The sequence below is a fragment of the Nicotiana attenuata genome, unplaced genomic scaffold, assembly GCF_001879085.1.
Source record: "Nicotiana attenuata strain UT unplaced genomic scaffold, NIATTr2, whole genome shotgun sequence".
Classification (NCBI taxonomy): domain Eukaryota; kingdom Viridiplantae; phylum Streptophyta; class Magnoliopsida; order Solanales; family Solanaceae; genus Nicotiana; species Nicotiana attenuata.
Genome location: NW_017671375.1, coordinates 45,849 through 71,003, shown reverse-complemented (window position 1 = coordinate 71,003; position 25,155 = coordinate 45,849). Strand labels below are relative to the sequence as shown.

Sequence of the window (25,155 nt, the reverse complement as noted above, 5' to 3'; positions counted from 1 at the left end):
GAAATTTTTGGTCTTTACCAGGGTGTCCCATTGGATATATCTGCTAAAAAAAACAAAACCGTCAAGCAACCTCTATTATTTTAAATAGTTCACATCCTTCTACTGGTCCCACACTCCTTATTCATATTATTACCAATAAAAGGGATGGCTTTATTCAAAGAATTCCATACATTATTTATTAGCTTTTAACGAATTAGTAAAGGAACTCGAAAAGGGTAACATTATGTTTAATTCATGAATTATTATTAATAAAACAATGGAAACATATTTATAGAATGATTATATTAGGAAGAATTGAGTTAAAATGCATGAAAAGCTTGCTTATACATTATTGGATCTAGACTAGATTATGGTCAAGGGTGTTGTATACTATCGATCAGACACAAGCCGTAAAATCTTTGAATTTAAACCATACAATAAATGGATACATTTCCCACTAATTAAATAAAAGCAAGATTCATTATTTTTTAATAAAATAATTCATTGAAAGGTCAACTACAACCAAAAGAGTTCTCTTTAAGATAGAAACTGTGCGTATTGAGAGTGAAAGGACTAAATAAAAGGCAGAGGTTTAGTAGTAGTAGTAGTAAGCAAGAAAGAACATGAAGATAACAATGGGGGCAAACTCTGCCCTTTTATGTCTCCTTTCAGTTCTTTTTATGTTATTGCTTAGTCCCACATTTGCCATTAAAAAGGTAATTAAGCTTCTTTTTTTTTCAGTTTTAGTTCGTTCATTGTTTATAATTACTATTTGGAAAAATTAATAATGATTCAATGTGATTTATGTATAGTCATATGTGGTGTATATGGGTGCACATTCACATGGAAAAGAAGTTTCATCCATTGATTATGATAGAGTAAGAGATTCACATCATGAGTTTCTTGGATCATACTTGGGAAGGTAATTACTTATTGTTTTTCTTTTTAAGTATATTAATTAATTCTCTTTGATTTATGTGAAGTCAAGAATCTTACACGTTGAAATCTCAACAACAGCACTGACAAGGCAAAAGAAGCAATTTTCTACTCTTACACTAAACACATCAATGGCTTTTCTGCCATGCTTGAAGATGATGAAGCAGTAGAAATTTCAAGTAAGCAATTTGGGGTAGTCTTGGTCTTTTCTGTAAAGTTGTATTCTTTTACTTAATTCAGATTCGCGCCGCTCAGGGTTTTTTCCTACCAGGCTCGAACTCGAGACCGAATGTTAAGAATGTATTATGGTAAAGTTCATGTGTTATGAATGTTGTGGCATCCCGGTGCACAAAGCATCTCATATTCATGCGGTGTCTGGAAAAGGGCCGCAAGGTGTTATGAATGTTGTTAATGTAATTTTTTGTTTTGATTTGCAGAGCATCCCCAAGTAGTATCAGTATTTCTAAACAGGGGAAGAAAACTACACACAACAAGATCATGGAGCTTTTTGGGATTGGAGAATGATGGAGTTATACATCCAAGTTCATTATGGAAGAAGGCAAGATTTGGAGAAGATACAATTATTGGCAATCTTGATACTGGTAAATGTTTTTTTATTCACTATTTTATACTCAATTTACAGATTCCAAGTTTTTGTAGTAAGACAGATCCAAACTTGAAGTCCTTTTCATGTTTGAATATTATTCTGCCAAATTTTCAACTATTTTCTCTTAGTTACTGTTTAGTCAAGAGAAGGGGAGTCTTGGAGCAACGGTAAAGTTGTAACTGTGTGACCTATAGGTCACGGGTTCGAGTTAGGGCGAAGGTACATAGCCCTAAGGGTGGTCAGTTCGTCGAAAAATTATACTGTATATATAGGTAAAATATTAGATTTTAATGGTATATAATATATATTGAATACCCTTTATTGGGAATTCTTTTTTACTTATTTCAAGCTTTAACACCCTAAATGAAATTCCTGGCTTCGCCACTGAGTTCGAGCTATGGAATCAGTCACTTACGCTTGCATCAGACTAGGTTGCCTTTATTATATCTCTTAGGGTGCGGCTCTTTCCCGCCTCCTGCATGAATGCAAGATACTTTGTGCACCCGCCGGACTGTTTTTACTATCTAGTCAAGAATAGGCATGTGAAGAAAATTGAGCTTGCAATAAGTTGGGCTTAGATCATTGACTTTGTTAAGGTTAAAGAAGTCTTCTTTTGTGATCCCATAATTATGATAAGGACATTATTGGAAACTTGCAAGATTTGTCTTGATAACAATAAACTATAGTTTATTATTTGATTTTTCAAGATCTCATTAATTCCTTGCCTTGGCCAACCCACTTTCACATATAACAAAATATTATCTATTTAACAGAAGCTTCCTCTTTGAATCATGTCTGCACCTTTCAGCAGTTGAAAGAGTAAGCATGAGAAGCAGATTATTTTATTCATCTTTGGGTTGGTAGGGTCAATTACAAAATATTTTAATTTAGATAATTGGAATTGAAATTAGTATTCTGATTGTCTGTAAATGGAAAAGTTATTTTGCTTTCTGTGCAATTCTAGGCAAAGTCATGTTGGGAAACTACTAAGCAATCTAGAAGCTAATACCTGCATTTATTTGATAAACAATGTTCATAAAAGTTGAGGAACTTTAATATCTTTTTAATGTTGTTAAATTATCCATATAGCTTGTGTTGTCCTAGCACAGACAAAGGCCTACATACTAGTGGATTGGTGCTGTCACTGAAAACAAAGAACAGGTTGGAAAACAAAAGTAGAATTAAAAGAACAGAATATGTAAAAAAAAAAAAAGCTTAGGTTCTGATGCCCTTACCTCAAAAGATGGATAATTTCATCCTTTCTTCCTTTTCTTAATTAGTCAACATTTTGCAGTTACCAATTCTTAAATAACTTTTCCCCTTCAACAGCTCAACTTCATTCTATTTTTGTGTATTAAATCCACAATATACGACATTGTTGCAACAATAAAAGGTAGTCTGGTACACAAAGCATCCGTATTCATGCAGGGTTCAGGGAAGGGCCACCCCCCAAGGGGTGTGATGTAGGTAGCCTACAGCACGATCCGTACCTGCATATAAGTCGTACAAAGACAACTCCACCGTTGCTTCAATGCTCCCCTCCGCATTGTATGGAATAAAAATTAATCTTTATGTTCTATAGTCCACTCACTTGGAAACTGGCTTAGACTAAAAATAACAGCAAGAGTGCATTATTGATTAACTTTCTTTACTACATTATAAGTCACGAGTTCGAGCCGTGGAATTATATTTACATTAGGGTAGGCTATCTACATAACACCCTTAGGGTGCGGCCCTTTTAAAGGCGGGGTGCTTTGTGCACCGGCTGCCCTTTTTTCTTTACTACATTATGACTTACTGCTGCTTATCTCAAAGCTCAATTGTTGGTGTGATATGGGTGTGGACCAGGTGCCTGGCCTGAATCAGAAAGCTTTATTGATGAAGAACTGGGACCAATTCCATCAAAGTGGAGAGGGATTTGCCAAAATGATTCTGATCACACCTTTCAGTGCAATAGGTACTGTTTCCCTCAGTCCACTTTTCTCTTTTATCATCTTATCTGCACAGCTCGGCAAACAGAATTTTGCACTTTAGAACTTTCTGTTCACTGACATTGTACCTTTTCGGAATTCAAACCATACATCTTTCTGTATATTTGTTTTTCTTGTAATAATTTGTAGTTTTGGACAACATAAGTAAATGTAAAGTGATTGTTGATCTGTTCCCTAAGTCACTAATCCGGGATAACTTAAAATTGGCTTAACTAGTGAAAAAAATCCTACTTCAAAGTATGAATTCTACATTTTAGTATTGAATAAAGATTTTGATATTGAAGTTATGTCTATCTTAAATAAAGGAAGCTAATTGGAGCGAGGTACTTCAACAAAGGATACGCGACTCTAGCAGGATCTCTAAATTCAAGTTTCAACACACCACGAGACACGGATGGACATGGTTCCCACACGTTATCCACAGCCGGTGGAAATTTTGTTCAGGGAGCAAGTGTTTTCGGGTATGGAAATGGAACAGCAAAGGGGGGATCACCAAAAGCAAGAGTAGCAGCTTACAGAGTTTGTTGGCCTCCAATTTTGGGCAATGAGTGCTTTGATTCAGATATCTTAGCTGCTTTTGATATGGCAATTCATGATGGCGTGGACGTGCTTTCGGTATCACTTGGAGGAGATGCTGGAGCATATGTTAATGACAGTGTTGCTATTGGTTCATTTCATGCTGTTAAGCATGGCATTGTTGTAGTCACCTCTGCTGGTAACTCTGGTCCTGGTCCTGGTACAGTATCAAATGTTGCACCGTGGCTCATAACCGTTGGAGCGAGCACTATGGATCGTCAGTTTCCCAGCTATATCATCCTAGGAAACAAAAAGCAGTACAAAGTAAGGTTTTCTTTTCCTTCTCTTGTGCAATATTTTACTGATAAAAATGTATAGGAGGTGTAACGTTAGGTGTATGTATATTCTTGTCTTGATTTTACCAAATGAAATATTTTTGACAGGGAGAAAGTCTTTCTGTTGAAACACTGCCCAAAGGCAAGTTCTTCCCAATTATTAGTGCTGCTTCAGCAAAAGCTCCCCATGCTTCAACTGACGATGCGTGAGTATAATCATCTTGCTTCACTAGCTCTTACTACAAATAAATCTGAGAGTTTGCTTGGCTGACACTTTCTTCTTTCTTTTTCTTGTTTTGTTGCAGTCAGTTATGCAAAGCTGGGGCATTGGACCCTAAGAAGGTAAAGGGAACTATTTTAGTTTGCCTAAGAGGAGATAATGCAAGGGTTGACAAGGGACAGCAAGCTGCTTTGGCTGGTGCAGTTGGAATGGTTCTAGCCAACGATTATGCATCTGGCAATGAAATTATTGCTGATCCTCACGTCTTACCTGCTACGCAAATTAGTTACACTGATGGACTTGAACTCTTCGCTTATGTTAATTCAACAAGGTAAAATAACTTACGGATGGTTTAACTTATATATACTAACAGTGTAAAGACTGTATCTAACTACGTCACTTCATTTTCTTGTTAAAACGTTTTATGCAGTACACCTACAGCTTCCATTACACATCCAACAACTCAAATGGGAACAAAGCCAGCTCCGGTCATGGCAGCCTTTTCATCGATAGGACCTAACACTGTTACACCAGAGATCCTTAAGGTTTTATAACAAACTCAACGTTGTTATTTTTTTCGAGTTTATTAGAATAATGTCCTTTTCATCGGGTCATTTATTTGGTATTATGCTTGCAGCCTGATATCACTGCTCCAGGAGTGAGTATAATCGCTGCCTATACTGGCGCTGAAGGTCCAACAAATCAAGATTTTGATAAACGTCGGGTTAAATTTAACTCAGTTTCAGGCACTTCTATGTCATGTCCTCATGTTTCTGGTATTGTTGGTCTTCTGAAAACCCTTTACCCTACTTGGAGTCCTTCTGCTATTAAATCAGCAATTATGACCACTGGTAAGAACAAATTAACCTTTTCATTTACACATTTGAATCTATTACATAAGTTCCTAATTGTTAAAAGTTGTAAAGTGCGCATTTTCTGAGTCTCATGAAACTTTTTATCTGGTTTTAGTTCTGATTCTGGTTCTGGTTCTGATGCCATGTTATTTTCTTGTGGACAGCGAGAACACGAGATAATGCTATAGAGCCAATGTTGAATGCTAGTCACATCAAAACAAGTCCGTTTGCTTATGGAGCAGGGCATGTACGGCCAAACCGTGCCATGGATCCTGGTTTGGTGTATGACTTGACTATCGATGATTATTTGAGCTTTCTCTGCGCTCAAGGCTACAATGAAACTCAAATCAAGACATTTACACAAGGCCCTTTCAAATGCCCTGAGCCAGTTAATTTCATTGACATGAACTTACCCTCAATCACAGTGCCTAATCTCAATGGTTCGGTTACTGTTACTAGAACTTTGAAGAATGTTGGATCTCCAGGTACATACAAAGCTCGTATTCGTCGCCCCATTGGAATTTCAGCTGTTGTTGAGCCAAATAGTCTTGAGTTCAAGAATATTGGTGAGGAGAAATCATTCAAGCTTACTCTGAAGGTTAAAGGAACTAAAGGTCCAAAAGATTATGTATTTGGCCAGTTAATTTGGTCAGACAGTAAGCACTATGTTAGAAGTCCCATTGTAGTAAAATCCACATAGTTAGGTTCTTTAGATTGTTACAAGTAATTAGTTTAGTGGTAAGTTAATCACTGAATTATTTCTCCTGTCCAGCAAAAAGAAAGAAGGTAATGTGTAGCTCTTAATGGAAAATTTATTAGTTACAGTTCAATGTTATTTGAAGATATCCAATTGTCAATTGTGAAATGTTGACTGAGAAACAACACGTGATGAATTCTTAGCTGTGAAACTAGTAACACTGTTTATTGTCAGCTTTGTTTTAAACATTGGTTTTCATAAGCCATAAATGCGATGTATGCATATGAAGTAGGCGTTTGGACATAAGAATTGTAAAATTCCAAAAAGTGGTGAAATTTTTTTTCTAAGTGAAATTGGTATTTGAATTGTAGAGTTGTGTTTGGACGTAAATTTCAGTTTGGGTTGTTTTTAAAGTTTTGTGAGTGATTTGAGTGAAAAATTTTGAAAAACAGCTTTTTGGAGTTTTTCAAATTTTAAAAAATTTCCAAAATGCATCTTCAAGTGAAAAATTGAATTTTTATGAACAAACGCTGACTTCGAGAAAAGTAAAATTTTTTGAAAAAAAGGAAAAAAAAATTGTATGTCCAAACGGGCTCGAAGTTTGGTGCACAGTTCATTTTACCTCAATCTATTTGAACAGCTTGCAATTTTTTGTTCCTTAACAATGCATCATGAATATTTATTGATGGATTGCAACTAGTCGTCTTATAGTGGACATTATAATAGAATAATTTAATTAGGCAAGACTTAAGGCTCGTTTGGTATAAGGGATAAGTAATTCTAAGATTAAATTTGAGATGAATTTATTCCACATTTGATTGGAATAAAATCGTATTATGACTAATCCCGTGATTAATTATGCTGGAATTATAATAATATTTTATCCTTATGGGAAGGTGGGATAACAATCCCCAGATAAACTAACCCGGGAAAATTAATCCGGGAATTACTGGTTTCCCAACCAAATAACCCCTCAGTATAAGAAAAACAAAATATACTAATTCATGCTTGGTGGCATATGGGTAAGGTTGCATTGCATCCCAGATTTGAAAGCATAATTGGCACGCGCGAGCTAGAAGCCCACATACAGGTTCGTTGAAACACTAGCCTTTGTTTAAAAAGTGTATTTGTGTTAAGAAAATTATTAAATATGTATAAATATTAAGTTAGAACCGATTAGCACTTGAAGTCGTTGGCCTAAAATCTACAACCTATAAAGTTGAAATCCTGGCTCCGCCCCGATAATTCTTGTATAAATCCTAGTTACAAAGATCGGTATGAAGTAAACTGATGGAAGTGAAGAAACTGCAGAAAGATTATTGTAATTCATTGGAAAACTGCAGCGTGGAATTATGTATAACGATCATAATACAATAAAGAGAAAAAAGGAAATCTTGCTTTCTTTCTGTACGATGAGGGCAAAACAGATATGTGAAGGAAGAGATTTTCATAGTCTACAGTATACGAGTGACATAGCATTGGACCTCCTGATTTTGATGTTGTTATTGGAATTTTCAGCACAATGTGCCTAAAGCCAATGGATCCCATCCCATGACCACACTCAAATTATTGTAGGCCTAGGTAGAAATTTGATGCAGTCTGATTGTTAATCCCCTTTGAAACTCCACATATGGATATGCAATGGGTTGTTCTCCTTCTTCCACATCCCATCTGCATAACATGTGTCCAAAATTAGCACAACAAAAAAATCTAAAAGCTTCTAATGGAATTTTAATTATTATGGAAAATTAAAAGAACCATAAGGAATAGTGTGTTAGTTAGATGAGATTTATTTTTTCTTACCAATACTAAACCCCTTTATTAGGTTACAAGGTGATTGTGTACAGTAATATTATTATTTAAGCTAAAAAAGGCCTAAAAACACTAGCATAGTAGAAATATTCTTTTATATAATCAAACGTGATCGACTACTTATATTGCATGGACTTTCTAAAAATGTTATCGAACTCGTATCAAATTTTTAAGAGTGCGAGCAACATAACTGATCAACAGAAAAAGTGCTAAAAGATGTTGAAGTAGAGATTTACCTGTACTTTTGTACGAGGTGGTGGAGGAAAAATGCTACCTCAACCTTTGCAAGTTCAAATCCAGGGCAACACCTTGACCCTCCCCCAAAAGGAGTCAGTTTCTTGCATATTTGCTCATCGCTCTAAACATTTAATTTTTAGTGCAAAAAAACAAGAAAAAAGGAATTAACAACTTGACAACGAGCCTTACTTTAAAGAAACAAAAATGAATAAGAAGAGAGAGATAGGGCTTTGCTTAGACATTAGAGAGGGGGGTATGCGTTAATTAACCCTTTCGTTATGACAATTATATAAATATTTTTTTACACTGTTACTATATAATTACCTCCCATCTCCAAGGATTAAACTGGAGGGCATTTGCATGAACTGATGGGTCCAAGTGAACTGCACTGAATACTGGTAGGACCTTCCAACCCGCTGGAATCACATAATCTACATTCATAATTTCAACAAAAAGAAAAATGTATTTTTAAATGTCAAGCATAATTTAAAATTATCTTTATTATAAGAGAAAAAAAAATAGTTTCTCTTCTTTTATAGCCGGGCATCTGGAAAAAGTAGAATTGTACAATGCTAATAAAGGTTCATGCATGCATAATTAGGGATTAACAATTTTTTAAGTATTGGACCATTACACAGACCTCTAAATTTGACATCTTTAAGGGCCTTTCGGTGCACAAATTTGACAACATTCCCATATCTGAGAGCTTCATTTATTACCTGTATTTAATAAGAAAATAAACTTAAGTTAAAAAAACTATTAATAAAGATAATAAAGTCTAAATATTTATAATAATATTCAGTAATCATTGTAGTCTGCGCATTCTCTCTACCTTTTGAGTGAAGTCCATCTTCTTGTAATCTTCCCAATTCAATAACTCTTTCTTTTTCTTCATGCTTCGTACGTTATGATGCTCTACCTACATTAGTTTTTGCAATGAGAGTTGAGAAATCAAGAGAGATGCGGCAAAACTAATAATTGTAACAGTGCAAAGATTTTTTTACAATATAACTTCCAAATTTTGATTACGTGGCACAGCAAATTTGAGACTAGAACTTCTAAAATTTGACCTTTCAAATATAGAATCTTTAAGTTTTTTGAATAAACATTATATCTGAAACGATGTAAAAAGTACTATGAGTCACAATAACTTAGCAACTGAAAATATTTAAAGACATTCAAAAATAGTGGTCAGAAAAATCCCATTGACTCCTGAAATTTGAATGATGTCACATAAGTTAGAACGGATGAAATACTTATCATAGAAATTTGCCGTAATTAGCTTTAAGAGGGTCTAATCGTATAGTAGTATTTAGTTCACGTGGATAGGATTTTAACTCGAAACCAACAAAGTAAAGATTATATAGAGATAAATGCATGTAATTACCTTGAGTTGATCAAGAGCAACTTGTGATTGACCAACAAAAAATACAACCATTGCCATTAGTAACGAAGTGGTCTCGTAACCACCTAGTAAAGAATCTAGAACAAAGCTAACTTTTTCATCTTCAGATAAGGTATCAACACAAAGAAGTATCTCAAGAAAATCATTCCTTTTACTATCATCACTACAGCAGCTTCCACCATCATTCCTTCTTCTTCTTTCCTCTATAATTGCTTTGACAGTAGAAGATATTCTACTTCTAGCCTGTAAAGAAGAAGACGTCATGGAAAAAAAAAAGTTGAATTTCACATGTCTACTTTTAATCTTTTTGCAACAAAAGCATATCTAAAATAAACAATGACTATGCTTTTAATTTTATTAAGTAAAAGAATGAAGTGGACATATTGATATTAGTGGATGTGGAGAACCTGCACGGCTCTTGCATATGGAGTTCCAGGTATGTAGAGTGGTAAAGAAATTAGCCCTCTCATAAATGCCAGAAAATCTTGTAGAATTGTTGCACTTTGTGGATCTTCTGGAGTTAATCCAAGAACTTGCTTCACTATCACATTGAATGAAAACTGCACACAAGAAACCAATATTATGTAAGAAATTCTAAATAATAATTGTGATCAAAACTTTCAAACACAAGTTTATTACTAGAGTTCAAATTCTATCCACTACAACAATAACAATAACATACGCAGTTTATTCCCACTATGAGAAGGGTTGTGAGTACACAGTCTTAGCCCTATCTTATGGCAGAGAGAAAGGACGTTTCCATAGATTATAAACCCAGTGTCATCCCACAAGTGGGATTTGGAGTGGGCAGCGTATACGTAGACCATACCCCTAGCTTACGAAAGATATAGAAAGGATATTTGGTAAACCCTCGGCTCAACCAACAGTGAACTAAATCAATAAACAATAGCAAGAATAAATGATGCTATTTAAGAAGTATTGATCAATAACCAAGAATAAATGATACTGTAACATGTTATAACAGGCTAAATTATATTTTCAATGCATATATAATTTTTACCTTCCTTGACTCCTCCCAGAAGCTGACTTGTTTTTTATTTTTCCAAGACTGAAGAATTTGAATGGCTGATTTTTCAACATCATTAATAAACTCAGGTTTAGATTTGATGGTGCTGATGAGTGATAAGGAAACATTCCTAAGCCTTTTGTGTGTGTCACCAACAGCCACAAGCAATGAAACTTTGCCAAGAATACCATGGATTGGTTTTGGGTAGCTGCACTGAAATAACTTATCTTCATTTTGTAGTATGAAGTAATTAAGGTCCTGGTCACAAGAAACCACTGTTGGAGAGAAAAACAAATGGGATTTGAACACTTTCCCATACCTGATCAAAAATCAAATTGTTACATGCAATAATAATGTTTAGCACTAATAACAAAGAGGGATATTATTATACTTTCAAGAAACATAATTATGAAGAAGCATGTTACTTACCTAGAGCAATGTTCTTGTAGAAAATTCCCAATTGAATTAGAAGGGTGAGGCTTTAAAAAGGAAAGGGTTTCTCCTAGTAAAGGCCATCCAAAAGTGCCCTTCGGAACATGACCAAGCTTAATATTGATGAACAAAGGCCAAAAATGATTCAAAACTATGCCAAATACAAATCCAACAAAACCAATAACTAGTGTCACTACCAAAAGGATACCTTCAGCCATTGAAATACACTCAAATTTGACTTGGTTTGGTTTTAGAAAAAGAAATGTTTTTTATGTAGGTGGCAGCAAATTGAGGTTGGGCTTAACCGGCTATATATAGAGGAGAGGGGAGAAGAGTTGTTTATAGTTTGAAGGAGCATTGTGTTTATTTAACGAAAGGAAAGCAAACAGGCTTTTATTTATTTACGTTGAATATTATAGTCGGCGAAATTAACTTTTGTCAGTTGCATAGGAAATGAAATCAACCTAGTCTGGGATCTACTCCTCTACAAATAGTAGGTACAGGTCATGGAAAAAAGATACTGTACCATTTATGAATAAGATTTGACTTATGTACATAATGTAAAAAATTTCTTTACTAGTATTGAAAAATAGTTTTAGCAAGTTAAAATTGTGTTTGGACATGCATTTTACTTGTAAAAAATTAAAGTTTTGTAAGTAGAAGAAAAAATTTCACTAAAATCTGATCAAATTCCATAAATAAACAATACTTTCAAAAACCTTTTGAAAGTAAAGGTCGCCAAAATCTATGGTCAAACAGGAACTTAGACTATCAATACTTATATTTTAATATGTCACAATGACAGATTTACAAGTGGCTATTCAAAAATAGTCACAGTTTCAAAAGTAATCGAAATTTAGCCACTTTCATGTAAAGGTAAATCTGAACGAGAACACTGTTCAAAATCCGGAAAATATTCCAGTATAATATATTGGAATTCCAGTATAATATAATGGACTTCCAGCATAATATACTGGAGTCCAGTATAATATACCAGTCTAGCATAATATGCTGGAAGTTTATACACAGATGCTCTAATCTCAAATATATTATGCTGGAACTTTCCGCGTATTGGAGTTCCAACATAATATGCTGGAAGTTCATCTACAGGTACACCGATCTCCAGTATATTATGCTGGATCTTTCTGTGTAACAGCAAAATAATGGTTATTTTTCAATGACTTTGCAAATGCTGGCTATTTTTGAATGGTCAATCTGAAAACTGGCTAGCCCGTGCTATTTTTACGTGAATAAACTTGTGCAAGCCCATCTTCTCCTATTCACGCTGAACTTGGTTTCATTTATAACAGAAGTCCATTTTTCCTTTTTCCTAGAAAAACCAATTTATAAATTCCCATTTTTGTTGCATAACAACCCTAATCTGATTCTTAATTGTAAACATGCCATTTTTATCTTGAAAACTATATCATAGACAATATCAAAGTTGGCAAATGCCCATTTTTCAACTAGCTGCTAAAATAAGGCTACGAATTTGAATAGACATGTTTCAGAAATCTGCCGAACACTGAGAAAGTTTTTCCCATTCGTGTGCAAGGGGACCGAAGTGTTAGAAAGGTCAAAACTAGTACCGATAATAACGTTTGATGTCGTGTTCATTGTGCCAATGTAGACAGTAGATATCTAATTCAAGCTAGGCTTGATTATGATCTAAACTGCTTTTTGAAGAGATGAAATGTATAAAAAGCCATAAACACTAAACATCTTGTGCCCTGTTTACTGGTATCGCATTATTACTTGCCCTTCTATGTGTTCAAACTTTTGGAAAAGATGCTACACTTTGTCCCGTCCTGATCTCGTACTTAACTCAAGTTATTCACATTGGTATAAAGGGCGTGAAAAGGAAAGAGTGATTTGCACAAAAGTATAACCCAACACATTACACTGCACTTACATAGTTATATTTTTTACTCGAATCTTATTGAAATATTGTCAAATTTCATCCACAACTTCAAAATGACATGCCTAACAAACCGTGGGGATCAATTTGTTTTAAAAAGAAATTAAGCTCACCCATTATACTCAGTTCAAATTCACTCCCTGTTAGTTTAGCAAATTCTTTACTTAACTTATCAATAGTTGTTCTACATATTATATCACCAATATATATTTAAACTACCAAGAGATCTTTACCTTTTTCTTTTAAGAACAAGATATTGTTAATTTTACCTCTCTTATAGCTATGCTCAAACAAGAATTTTGACAATCTTTCATACCATGCTCTTGGAGCCTGCTTGAGCCCATAAAAAGTGCCTTGTCAAGCTTGTACGCATGATCAGGACATCCTTGCTTTCAAAGCCCGAAGGTTATTGACAAACACTTCTTCCTTTAGATAGTTATTGAGTAAGGCACTCTTGACATCCATCTGATGGAGAGTGAATTCCATGTAAGCAGCAAAAGCTATAAGGAGTCTAATTGCTTCCAATCTTGCAACTGGAGCAAAAGTCTCATCATAGTCTATGCCCTCCTCTTGACTATATCCTTGAACCACTAATCTTACCTTGTTCCTTATAACTATTCCATCTTCGTCAAGTTTGTTTCCGAAAATATATTTTGTGTCAATTACTGATCTGTCCTTGGGTCTTGGTACCAGATATCAAATTTGACTTTTCTCTAATTGATTGAGTTCATCTTGCATCGCATTCACCCAGTCTGCATCCTGCAAAGCCTCAACAACGTTTTTAGATTCAATAAGAGATAAAAAAAACATCAAAAGCACAAAGATTCTTCAAAGAATATCTGGTTTTGATTCCAAAGGTTGGATCAGTGATTATTTTCTCAATAGGATGAGAACTTTGATACTTGTAAGGTTTTACAACCAGCTGGTTTCCCCTAGTTGTTCCTTTAATATTTTGTTGCTGAGGAATAGGTTCATGGATAGGTTCCCTCGAGGTTTGAGGATCAGTTCCTCTTTATTCAGTTCCTCCTATCAGGTTGCCCTGGGTGGAAGCACATGTTCCATCACCTGTTTCTTCCACTAGAGCAGCTTCAGTCTGGGCTGTGATTTTATTTGAGTTTCTTACCAGCCCAATTGCTTCATCATCTTGTTCCTGCCTCTTAGAAAAAATGTTAGTTTCATCAAAAATTACATGTACACTTTCTTCTACACATATAGTTCTTTTGTTATAAATCTTATAAGCTTTACTATGTGAAGAATATCCCAAGAATACTCCCTCATCACTTATGGGATCAAACTTACCTAGAGAGTGTTTACCATTATTGTGCATAAAGCACTTGCATCCAAACGCCCTAAGATGGGATATATTTGGCTTTCTCCCTTTAAGTAACTCATGAGGAGTCTTCTCAACAAGAGGTCTAGTCATGCATCTATTTATGATGTAGCAAGCAGTGTTCACAACTTCTGCCCAGAAGCTATGGGGCAGTTTACTAGAAAGAAGCATAGTCCTAACCATTTCTTTCAATGTCCTATTCTTTCTTTCAACTACTCCATTTTGTTGTAGAGTCCTAGGAGCAGAAAAGTTATGATTTATGCCATGCGCATCACAAAATTTAGCAAATTTAGCATTCTTAAATTTACTACCACGATCAGACTTAATTGATGCAAGTTGATTACCTAGTTGTTTCTGAGTTTTTTTAACAAAGGAAGTGAAGATGTCAAATGCTTCATCTTTAGATGTTAAAAACAGTGTCCAACTAAACCTAGAGTAATCATCAACAAGCACCATAACATATCTCCTGCCACCTCTACTCAATGTTCTTATTGGTCCACAAAGATCCATATGGACCAGTTCCATCGTCCTGGTAGTGCTTACCATTTTCTTGCTTTTGAAAGAGGATCTTACATGTTTCCCCCTTGCACAAGCCTCATAAACTTTATCTTCCTTGAACTTAATGTTAGGCAGCCCCATCACCAAGTCTTTGGAGACTAGTTTGTTGAGTTGACTTAGACTGGCATGTCGAAGTTCTTGTGCCAAAAGAGGGGATCATTATCCAACACACTTAAGCAAGTGAGTTCGTTGTTTGAAAGTGTGGACAGATCCACAACATATATGTTGTTCACATTTTTTCCCTACAAAACTATCTTGCCAGTGGTACTATTAATCACAAAGCATTTTGTAGAGGTGAAGGCTACCATGTTACATCTATCACACAATTGTGATACACTTATTAGACTGTACTTCAGTCCATCTATCAAGTATACATTCTCAATAGAGTGAGAATCAGACTTACCGACCTTTCCAACCCCAATGAGCTCACCTTTCTTTCCATTTCTAAAGGAGACATTACCTCCCTTATGATCCTCAAGTGAAAGGAGTTCTTGATTCGTGTCATGTGCTTTGAACAACCACTATCCATGTACCATATTTGGCTGCTCCCCTTCACTTGGACCTACAAAAGAAAATCAGGGGTTAGTTTTAGGAACCAGAACTAGTTTGGGTCCCTTTCTATAGGCAAAAAAAAGGATAAATCAGATTCATGTTAGCCCAACTTGGCAGCGTATTTTTCCCTAGAACATTCTTTTTGTTCTATTGACCTGCCTTCTCTTTTGTAGTGCATTCACTCTTATAGTGACCAGTGTCACCACAGCGTGTGCAAATCTTGTTCTCAGGGAGTGTAAGGTACTAACTTTTGGGATCCCACTTAGGTGCAGAGTTCCCAAAGCCAAGACCTCTTTTGTTGCTATTATGATATTCTTGTAGCCATGAAAGTGTATCAGAGGACCTGTTCCATTTACAAGTTCTGTCAAGATCATGCTTGAACTTGTTCAGATCCCATTTAAGACTCTTACCTGTTCATCCCTCTTATACATCATCTTTCAATTTTCCAACATTTTCTTCTAAAGTGAATTGTGTGTGATCAGCTGTCTTTTTACCTGTTCCTAATTTCAAATTTTAGATTTTCAAATCTACGTTCTAAGACAGTTGTGTCAAGTGCATGAACATGGTTCTTCAACACAGTATTTTCATTTTCAGTTTCACAAGCCCGAAGTTCCAGGTTTTTGCACTTAGCTTTCATAATCACACATTCTTTTGACAGCTGCTACTTTTCATTATTCACATCCTCAGATTCATCAATTAGCTCAATAGTAACTTAGATAACCTTTCTTTAGACAAAAATTTAATCTTGTCTTTGAGATGAAAGACACTTACCTCAGTTTCTTCATTAGATTCTCCAATAGCCATAAGTGCTCGTTCATCATCATCATCTGAGCTTCATCTGAGCTTTCTCTCTAAGCAGCGATCATAACCTTGGTTGATCTTTTGTTGTTGATTTTCTTGGGTGGAACCTGTTCCTTCTTCCTATTCCTTCATTCAGCTATTTCCTTATTCCACTCGATTTCCCACAAAGGATAATTTTTGATGTGGTGATCCATCTTTCCACACTTGTAGCACCCATCGTTGGTTTGCTTCTCAGGAGCCTTTGCCTTGTTGTAGCTTCCATTTGTTGAAGAATCCTTTCCTCTCCTCAAGTACTTCTTGAAGTCTTTGGTGATCATAGCCATTTCATCATCTTCCAGATCAAAACCTTCAGTGATTCTGCGTGCCAAGCTCCTTTCCTTCTTAGGTAATCCATTATCATGGTTTGTCTCCTAAGTTCATAAGCAGTGAGATTCCCAATCAATTCATCTAGTGAGAGAGTGGAAATGTTCTTTGACTCCTGGATGGCAGTGATCTTGCTTTCCCAAGTGATTGGCAAGACCCTAGTAAGTATTTTCTCAACCCTCTCTTCTTCAGAAATAATCCTTCCAAGAGATTTTAGTTTATTTTTCAGTGTAGTGAACCTTGTGTACATCTATTGAATGGTTTCTCCTCCTTCATAACAAAGTTCTCATACTGAGAGTACAGTCGAGTTCTTCTAGATCTCTTCACCTGAGTTGTTCCTTCATGGGTCACTTGCAATGAGTCCGAAATTTTCTTAGTAATGGAACAACCTTGGATTCTATTGTACTCTTCTAGACCAAGTCGACAAAAAAATGCCATTTCTTGGCTTTAGCATTCTTCTCCCACATCTTCAAGTCCTCAGCAATGCAATTCGCTCTTGTCATTGGCACGTCTACTCCTTCAATATTTTTCTTCAAGGTAGTCAATGGACCATCAGTGACAATGTCCCATAGCTCATAGTCCGGTCCTTGAATGTGATCTCTCATTCTATTCTTCCACCAAGAATAGTACTGGCCATTAAAGAATGGTGGCCTAGCAGTGGATTGCCCTTCCCAATTTCCAGGTGGTGCACTCATATTGATCTTCTCCTAAGGTGTTAACCTCTTCAAGGATAACCTGCTCTGATACCCATTAATGTTTTATACTTCAACACCACACAAAAGGGGAGGTAATTTGTGTGGTGTCCAATTTTTCGTGTGCACATATTATAGAAGGACCTGGTTCTTCTATGTGTTCCTCATACTACTATTGCGGAATAATAAATGCAGAAAGTAAAGAACACAAGTATTTTTATGTGGAAAATACCTGGATCAAAAGGTGAAAAAATCACGACCTACTACCCAGTAGGATTTTTCCCAACAATTCACTAAATCACTGAGCCAAAAATAACATTTATAAAACTCTTTGTAAACCTAAGGATTACCTCTAACCCTTTGTGGCAACCAACCTCTAGCTGTTGCGACAACTTCAAGTTAACTTTAATTTGAATACTATACTCAAAGAACCTAGTACAATTGCTTCTAGATAAAGCTGAAAAGGTACAGCTCAAAAAGCCCTGCTGCAATGAAACTAGAATAAAAGACAGACACTTGGAACTGGTTCTTCTATTTGGTTCATGTAGCTTCAGGTTCGCACACTTGAATCACATAGGAATTGCTTGCAAAATGCCTTGATATTTTGCTCTCAACTCTCGTTTAACTTCAGTGTTTGTGCGTACCTGTAAAATGAGAACATCCTGAAGTATATAGAATTTGTGGAATAGGAAATAATTAGAAGTCTAATGTTTTGCTCTTCCTTGGTGGGAGAGTTATAGTTATCTTCAACTTCTAACACCTCAATTATCTAGGATACAGTTCTTTTCGAGTAAGGAGTCCTTCTCCTTATCACTTATGCAACCTTTTCGTTTAGGAGATATCAGATATAACAACTTAAGCTTATCTCATTCACGTGCATGCCTTGTGCTCGAATGTCGTGTCTGTGTACATTGTGTATGAACCTTGTTTATGTTTAAGTTCCTTTGTCAATCATCAAAACAAACTTCACTTAAGCCAACACTATATATATGCTAATGTGCAATATTTTTGTAAAAATAACGTATTTGCTTATAACAAAACGTAATTCGTTAAATAATGTGCTAAAACATGGTATTAAATTACATTGATATTATTATAAAAAAAAAATTGCATATGTATTGTGTATGGGTAGAATCGGGAATAGAGTTATCCCTGATTTTCAGTTGAAGAAACGAGGAACAACGTTATTTATTAATAGCTCGAATGAGACCGAACGTGCCAACAGATCGGGACCGGGGGTGGATGAATGATACATCGGGAATCGAGCATGGCCGAACTTGGGAAGAATCAAGCTCGAACTAAACGAAGAATCGAGGGTAAATGAAAGACGGTTCAAGAGGACAAACGGGGAGCCGAAATATCCACCATCAGCCGGATGTTGCGGCATGAATCACGTCCGGTATTAACTGCAGATCATGTTTTCTTGGAAAACAAAAAAGGAAGGGAAGGATTTTTACCTTATTTTGACTTGTAATCGAGTTAAAACTCCTCTACTATATAAAGAGGGGAGCCTTTCATTTTTGGGTCACTGTTAACACGCATATCAAAGCAATAAAATTTATTTTAACTTTCAGTATTTGTTCAAGTATTCTTCAATCCGTATCCAAACTCCAACTCGAAGGCTTGGCTGTGGTTAGTTGTTACTTAGCGTTCAAGCCTAACACAAGGCTTAATTACTTCAACATATTGGTTTGATTGTTTGTTCTCATTTCAATTCAATTATTTAGTGCGTACAAATTTAGTTGTTATTCATCTAAAGGGTAAATATGAATAACTTAAAATATTTTTTCCGTGGCATTAAAGCAATGAGACAACAACATAAGTAATTACAGTTTACAATTTTGACAACAGAAACAAAGAGCATAGCCATGTTGACACTAGGATTTTGGACAACAGAAACAAAGAGCATAATGTCGACACTATTTAAATAAGCTTCGAGTTTGCAATTCAATATGCAATACTTGTCAAAGCTATCTTCTAAGCCTTTTTGGACAAAATTAAATGATACAGATACTGGTATGAGATAACAAATACTTTGTGAAATTGGTAGAATTACGTATAAACTGATCTTTACGTCACGGTTACCGAAAAAATTATAATTGTCACAGCTAGTAGAATTTCGTGTGTACATGCATGAGTCCGGAATTAAAGTGTGGTTCTTTTAGACTCAAGCGATCATAATAGGTGGAAAAAAAGACTGGGCATCAAAATATATACAGTGTGGTATTTCACCGCGCTATACCTTAACGGCACGTTTGTCCGTTAAGGTATAGCGCGGTGAAATACCGCGCTTTATTTGAACTTAAAATGGGCGGAAAGGTATAGCGCCTTTCCGCTATACTATTGCGCGGTATATATGGGCGCTATACCTAAATAAATAAACGTGCCCTTCTCCTTCCCCACCACACGAACCAGCAGCCTTCCCCCATTTAAAAAACGAAAACCAGCGGTCCTNTTTTTACTGTGTTCTATGTTATTTCGTGATTGTTTTACGATTTAATTAATTTATTATTTTTTATCTGGATTATATTATTAATGTGCTAAAAAAATTAGTAAAATAGAGAAAATGTTATTAGTAGTTATAAAAAATATTAATTAGTTATGTTTACTGTGGTATATGTATTTCGTGATTGTTTTGTGATTAAATTAGTTTATTATTTTTATCCAAATTAGATTATTTATGTGCTAAAAGATTAGTAGATCGATAAATTGTTATTTTAAAAATAATTAATCTTATTTAGATGTTATTGTTGTACATATATTAATATGTGACTTTAATGTTGTTTAGTTTCCTGTAGTGTTATGTTGTTCCCGTAATTTTAATGTAGTGCCCTTTTAACGTAGTAAAATGTAGTGCCCTTTAGCATAGTATCTTTGTAGTTATTGAAATTAATCATTTAAATATCTGTTAAACCCAAAAATATCTGAAAAAAGATGATAGTTCAAACACAAACTCTCTCGAATTCTAGTCAACAAACGTAAGAAAATACCATTAGAAAACAACAATATTTGTTAATTAAATATTGTTATATGAATATATAATAATTAAATCATGTATAATTATGAAAATTAATTATATAATTTTATTATAATAAAAAATAGGTGAGTAACAAACAAACATATAAAATAATAAAGTAGCATATAAAATTAGAACAAACATATAAAATAATAAAAACTAACATATTAAATAATAAACAAACATATAAAATAGTAAACTAACATATAAAATAATAAAGTAACATATTAAATAATTAACTAATGATTAAAAATGATAAACCAACATAGAAAATGTATCAAAAAAATATCGAATAAATTTTAGTATTAATATAGCAATATATTTAAAGATGTTAAGCAACTAAAAAGAAAAATATTTTAATTAATATTGTTCAATTTACAGTAGTCGTCTTGGAGGTTCCGCCTGTGCATCCCGGACCTGCATCACTAGAGCTACTATTGCTACAGGTCGAGCATAGGTCTTCATACATATGGGAGGGGTAGTGTTCTCCCAAAAATTTTGCGCTAGACGGATAGATGATATGTGAGAGTTCATTAGGGCCCACCCCACTCTATCCCCGTATAGTTAGACACCTTCAGAATACGGATTTCTACATGATCATAGAGATCGGCCGGTTGCAGTTCGACTGTGCATTGATCACGGCTATGATAGAGCGGTGGCGACCGGAGACGCACACATTTTATCTACCCATCGGCGAGGCTACCATCACGCATCAGGACGTGAAGGTTCTTTTGGGATGTCGGTTGATGGACTACCTATAGCTTACCCCGCATGCTCTTAGAGAATATACGGGAGTGCAGTACCTACAGATGTTGCAGCGGTCCACTGATTTTTTGCCAGCGGAGGAGACTGCATTGGTTGTGGTAAGTCGTTTGCAGTTGACGCTCGTTCGGCAGCATCTGGAGACGATGGATGCGGACATTACGGATGATACACCGGATCTTCTTATCGACCGATACACGAGATTGTTGATGTTGATTATGTTTGGTGGGGTATTGTTCTCGAACACTTCGGAAAACCTAGTCAGCTTGAGATTTCTTCATCATCTTGAGCGACTAGATGAGTTACCTGATTACAGTTGGGGTGCAGCTGTTCTAGGTTACTTGTATAGGCAGATGTGCCGGGCGTGCATGGGCACCCAGAGAGACGTTGTCGGATTTTTGCCGTTGCTGCAGGTGAAAACATAGTCAATTCTTATCATGATTATAACAGATATAGCAAAAATATACCTTAAATTTTACGTCAACAATGTATATTAGTTTTGGGCCTGGGAGCGGTTCCTGCAGTTCCAACCACCTCTACCACCCATCGCTCCGGATGCACCACCTCTACCGTTTCTCTCTTTAGCTAGGAGGTGGGTTGATAGGCGAGGCTACGGACGCGAGGTCGAGGCTCGATATCATCTCCCCTATTACAAGGATTTGTTGGATTTCCTTGAAGGCGCACAGGTACATGTATACTTAAGTTTACTAGGCCTGGATTTATATTTGTTGCGTTTTACTCACGATTCTTGTTTTTACTTAATAGTTCATACAGAGGCCTATAGCGACGAGCTAATAGCTGGTTTGCTCGACGATTGCTCCCGCGATCGTGTTATGTGGAGCTCTTCCGTCCCTTTGATGTGTCTCGATATTTTCGAGCATCATGCCACCAAGCGAGTCCTTCGCCAGTTTGGTCGACCGCAGCTTGTACATGCTCCGCCGGCTTGGCTTGTACCTCGCTCCTCATTCGCCCGTGGAGATAAGTTTATATCAGGCCAAACTCTTTCACCCGGAACCTGTTCGACTAAAACTGTTACAAAATAACCACCCGATGATTGAGGCTGAACCTCACTATTGTGAACGTCTTTAGTTTTGACGTACATCTCCAACATTTTTATCAAAAGAAATTCCCGGTGTTCATCTGGAGTCCTCAAAAAATCTTTCAGAGTTTCAATGTATTCGATGTTAAACTCAGCATAACAAGCAACCCCTTGTGGAGTAACAGAATACGGATATCTTCCGTTTACTTTAATATTCACCGAACGTTTTCTCACACTCATTTTTTTTTACATAACAACAATACCGATTTATCGTACTCCATTGTAAGTGACAACTTAACATGACACTGTGGAGAACAACTATAGCGTACTGAGTTATTCTCCACCACAACCTCACCTACCCCCCTCCCTACCCCCCCCCCCCCATATAATGAAACCCTAATTCTTCACTCTTCCGACATTATGACAAAATGCAAAATAACTTAACAAATAAATATTTAACGAACAAATATTTCGGAAAACTTGAAGGATCCTGGATGGATTTTTACAAAATCCTGAAACTCTTTAAATAACGAAAAAACCAGTCCCGGGGGTACAATTATTTGATGTATAGCGCCATAAATATGCGCGCTATACCCAGTTGAATTATTGGTGTGTCGGCTAAGTCCAGAAGAATTATTGATTGGCCCATGACTTTTATATATAGTACGATATTTTACCGCACTATACCTTAATGGACAAACGTACCGTCAACGTATAGTGCGGTGCAATACCGCATTATATATATTATAGTGCCCACTCTTTTTTTTTTTTAACCTATTATAATTAATTGAGTCCAAAAAAACCACACTTTGGTTCAGGACTTTCATGGCCAGACATGCACTAGTAAAAAGGGAAAGAGCAATAAATGTGTTCGTCATACTAAAGTGCAAGTCATTGATTCATTGAGCCCTTGTACAATGCTTTTTACCTAGCCTTTTTTTCTTTCATTTTGGCTATGGCGAATATTGGGACGTCGTCACGTCGTAAAAGTTAATTTAATTACTCTCCCGGTCCAAAATAAATGATTTTTTGAATGTTTTCATACAAATTAAGAAATCCACCTTTTAGCATTAATTAGCAATGAAATTGACCATATTAACTTTTACTATCTCACATAAACACTCCTAACACATATTCCAACACCATTTACTTCAAGGACAATGTAGGAAAAAAATAATTAATTCATTCTTGAAATCTGGAAAAATCACTTATTTTGGACTACAAGAAAAAGGCCAAAAAATCACTTATTTTGGACCGGAGGGAGTATCAAATATTGGGATTGGGTAATCTGATTATCTAAGTAAAGAGGCAAAAAGGAGGAAAAGGAAAAAGAAACATAGAAAAGGTTAGATCAGATTCACGTGTGCTTGTCATGTTCTAATTTCACATCCTTTTATGCTTAGGAGGCTTTTTACCTAGGGATGTTCACTGTTCGGTTTGGATCAGTTTTTCTCCAAAAAGAAACCAAACTAAGTAAGTTAGTTTTTTAAATATTAAAACCAAATTAAACCAATTAAGTCAGTTTGTTCTCTATTCGGTTTATGTCAGGTTTTGTCTGTTTTTTCTGTTATTTATCGGCTTTTTCTTAAATATAAGACATACACTACCAAACAAATATTCCGACAACCATATTTTCAACGTAACACTATCAAATCAATGGCCATTTGAGAAATCTATTATTTACCAAGATTTATTGATGATAATTAAATCAAATAGTGATGAATAATTTAAGGATTCAACTAAAAATATATTATTTTTAACACGAAATGGATTCTTACACTTAATAAAAGAAAACTACCAATCAAACTAGAATGTAAAGGTAAATAACTATACTAAAAGTGCACACTATTAACATTTACCATAAAATTTTTGAAACTTTGTATAAAAATATACATATATATAGGTGTAATAATAAATTTGAAATAGTCACTCCTATAGTCGGTTTGGTTCGGTCTTTTTTGATTAAAACCAAAACCAAACCAAATTTGATCTGTTTTTAAAATTCAAAACCAAAACCAAACCAAATCAAAAAGTATCAGTTTTTTTGGTCGGTTTGGTTTGGTTTTCGCTTTGGTTTGATATTTCGGATTTTTATGAACACCCTATTTTTACCAACTTCCTATGGAGAAAAATAAAAAAGAATAAAAAAGAGAAATTTTACGAAGAAATTTTGGACATTTCACGCACAAAAAGCCGACAAATAAATGAAAAGAAAAGAAAAGAAAATGGTCAATCTTCTTCAGCCGCACACCTCCGGCACCCATTATAGTTGCGAACGGAGTACATGCACACTATCAAATTAAATTTTGGTACAGATACTGATAAGACAAAAGAAAAAAAATATATAAAGAACTAGAACAAATTCACTCCATTATATTCTAGAGCAATATAATTTCTTTGTTCTCAGCCTCATTACTATATGGTGCAGGTTTAAAATGTTTTCCTTTCTCCATTTTGATTTCTTTTTAATTTTAATTGCATGGGAACATCCTTTCCCCCCCTTTCTTTTTTATCTTTCTCACTAAAAAGTAGGGGCGAATTTAGACATAAATTATGATACGCATGAACCTATGGTCTTTTCAGAAAACTGAATATATTATGTACATATTTTGTAAAATAGGTATTATTTATTGCCCCATGATGTAAAAAAGGTTAAACAATGCACTTAATTGATATGCTAAGTTATTACCCAAAAATAGAAGGATTAATTCCCATTAAATATATTTTTTTTCCTTTCTTTAATGATGTACTTAAATACTAGAAATTCTAAATCTGCATATGCTAAAAAGTGCTTCACCAAGAAAGTGACCAATGTTAAAAGATACCTCTTGTTAATTACTCCAAGAAAAGGGCATAAATTATAAACTTTTGCTCAATCAAATTCAAACGCATGGCACAACGTAAGTAAAACACGAAAGCAAGAGGAAAGGAAAAGAGAAGAATTACGGGCAACATTAATGTTGACGTACCTTTAAGCAAGCCGAACTTAAAAGTAAAATGGTATGAGTACCGTACTAGTATTTGAGTTCAGACTTTAGAGATCCTCAAAAGAAAAAAATCAACCCTTTTCTTTTTT

At 35.3% G+C, this 25,155-nt stretch overlaps 2 protein-coding genes across 2 annotated transcripts; one reads left to right on the top strand and one right to left on the bottom strand.

Moving 5' to 3' along the window:
• The first annotated feature begins 529 nt into the window (after positions 1-529).
• On the top strand, positions 530-6,368 carry LOC109207894 (subtilisin-like protease SBT5.3). Its single transcript, XM_019370895.1, has 11 exons — positions 530-695; positions 792-901; positions 997-1,094; positions 1,353-1,517; positions 3,371-3,479; positions 3,819-4,353; positions 4,473-4,570; positions 4,670-4,915; positions 5,015-5,129; positions 5,222-5,435; positions 5,603-6,368. The coding sequence occupies exons 1-11, from the start codon at positions 603-605 to the stop codon at positions 6,136-6,138; spliced, it is 2,319 nt and encodes a 772-aa protein (XP_019226440.1). The 5' UTR covers positions 530-602; the 3' UTR covers positions 6,139-6,368.
• Positions 6,369-7,460: 1,092 nt separating this feature from the next.
• Positions 7,461-11,422, bottom strand: LOC109207893 (cytochrome P450 724B1-like). The gene is made up of 9 exons (XM_019370894.1): positions 11,046-11,422; positions 10,611-10,935; positions 9,997-10,149; positions 9,572-9,832; positions 9,017-9,103; positions 8,825-8,903; positions 8,509-8,615; positions 8,184-8,305; positions 7,461-7,806 (listed from the first exon to the last, which is right to left on the bottom strand). Exons 1-9 carry the CDS (start codon positions 11,264-11,266, stop codon positions 7,713-7,715), a joined length of 1,449 nt encoding a protein of 482 aa, XP_019226439.1. The 5' UTR covers positions 11,267-11,422; the 3' UTR covers positions 7,461-7,712.
• Between the last annotated feature and the right edge of the window lie 13,733 nt (positions 11,423-25,155).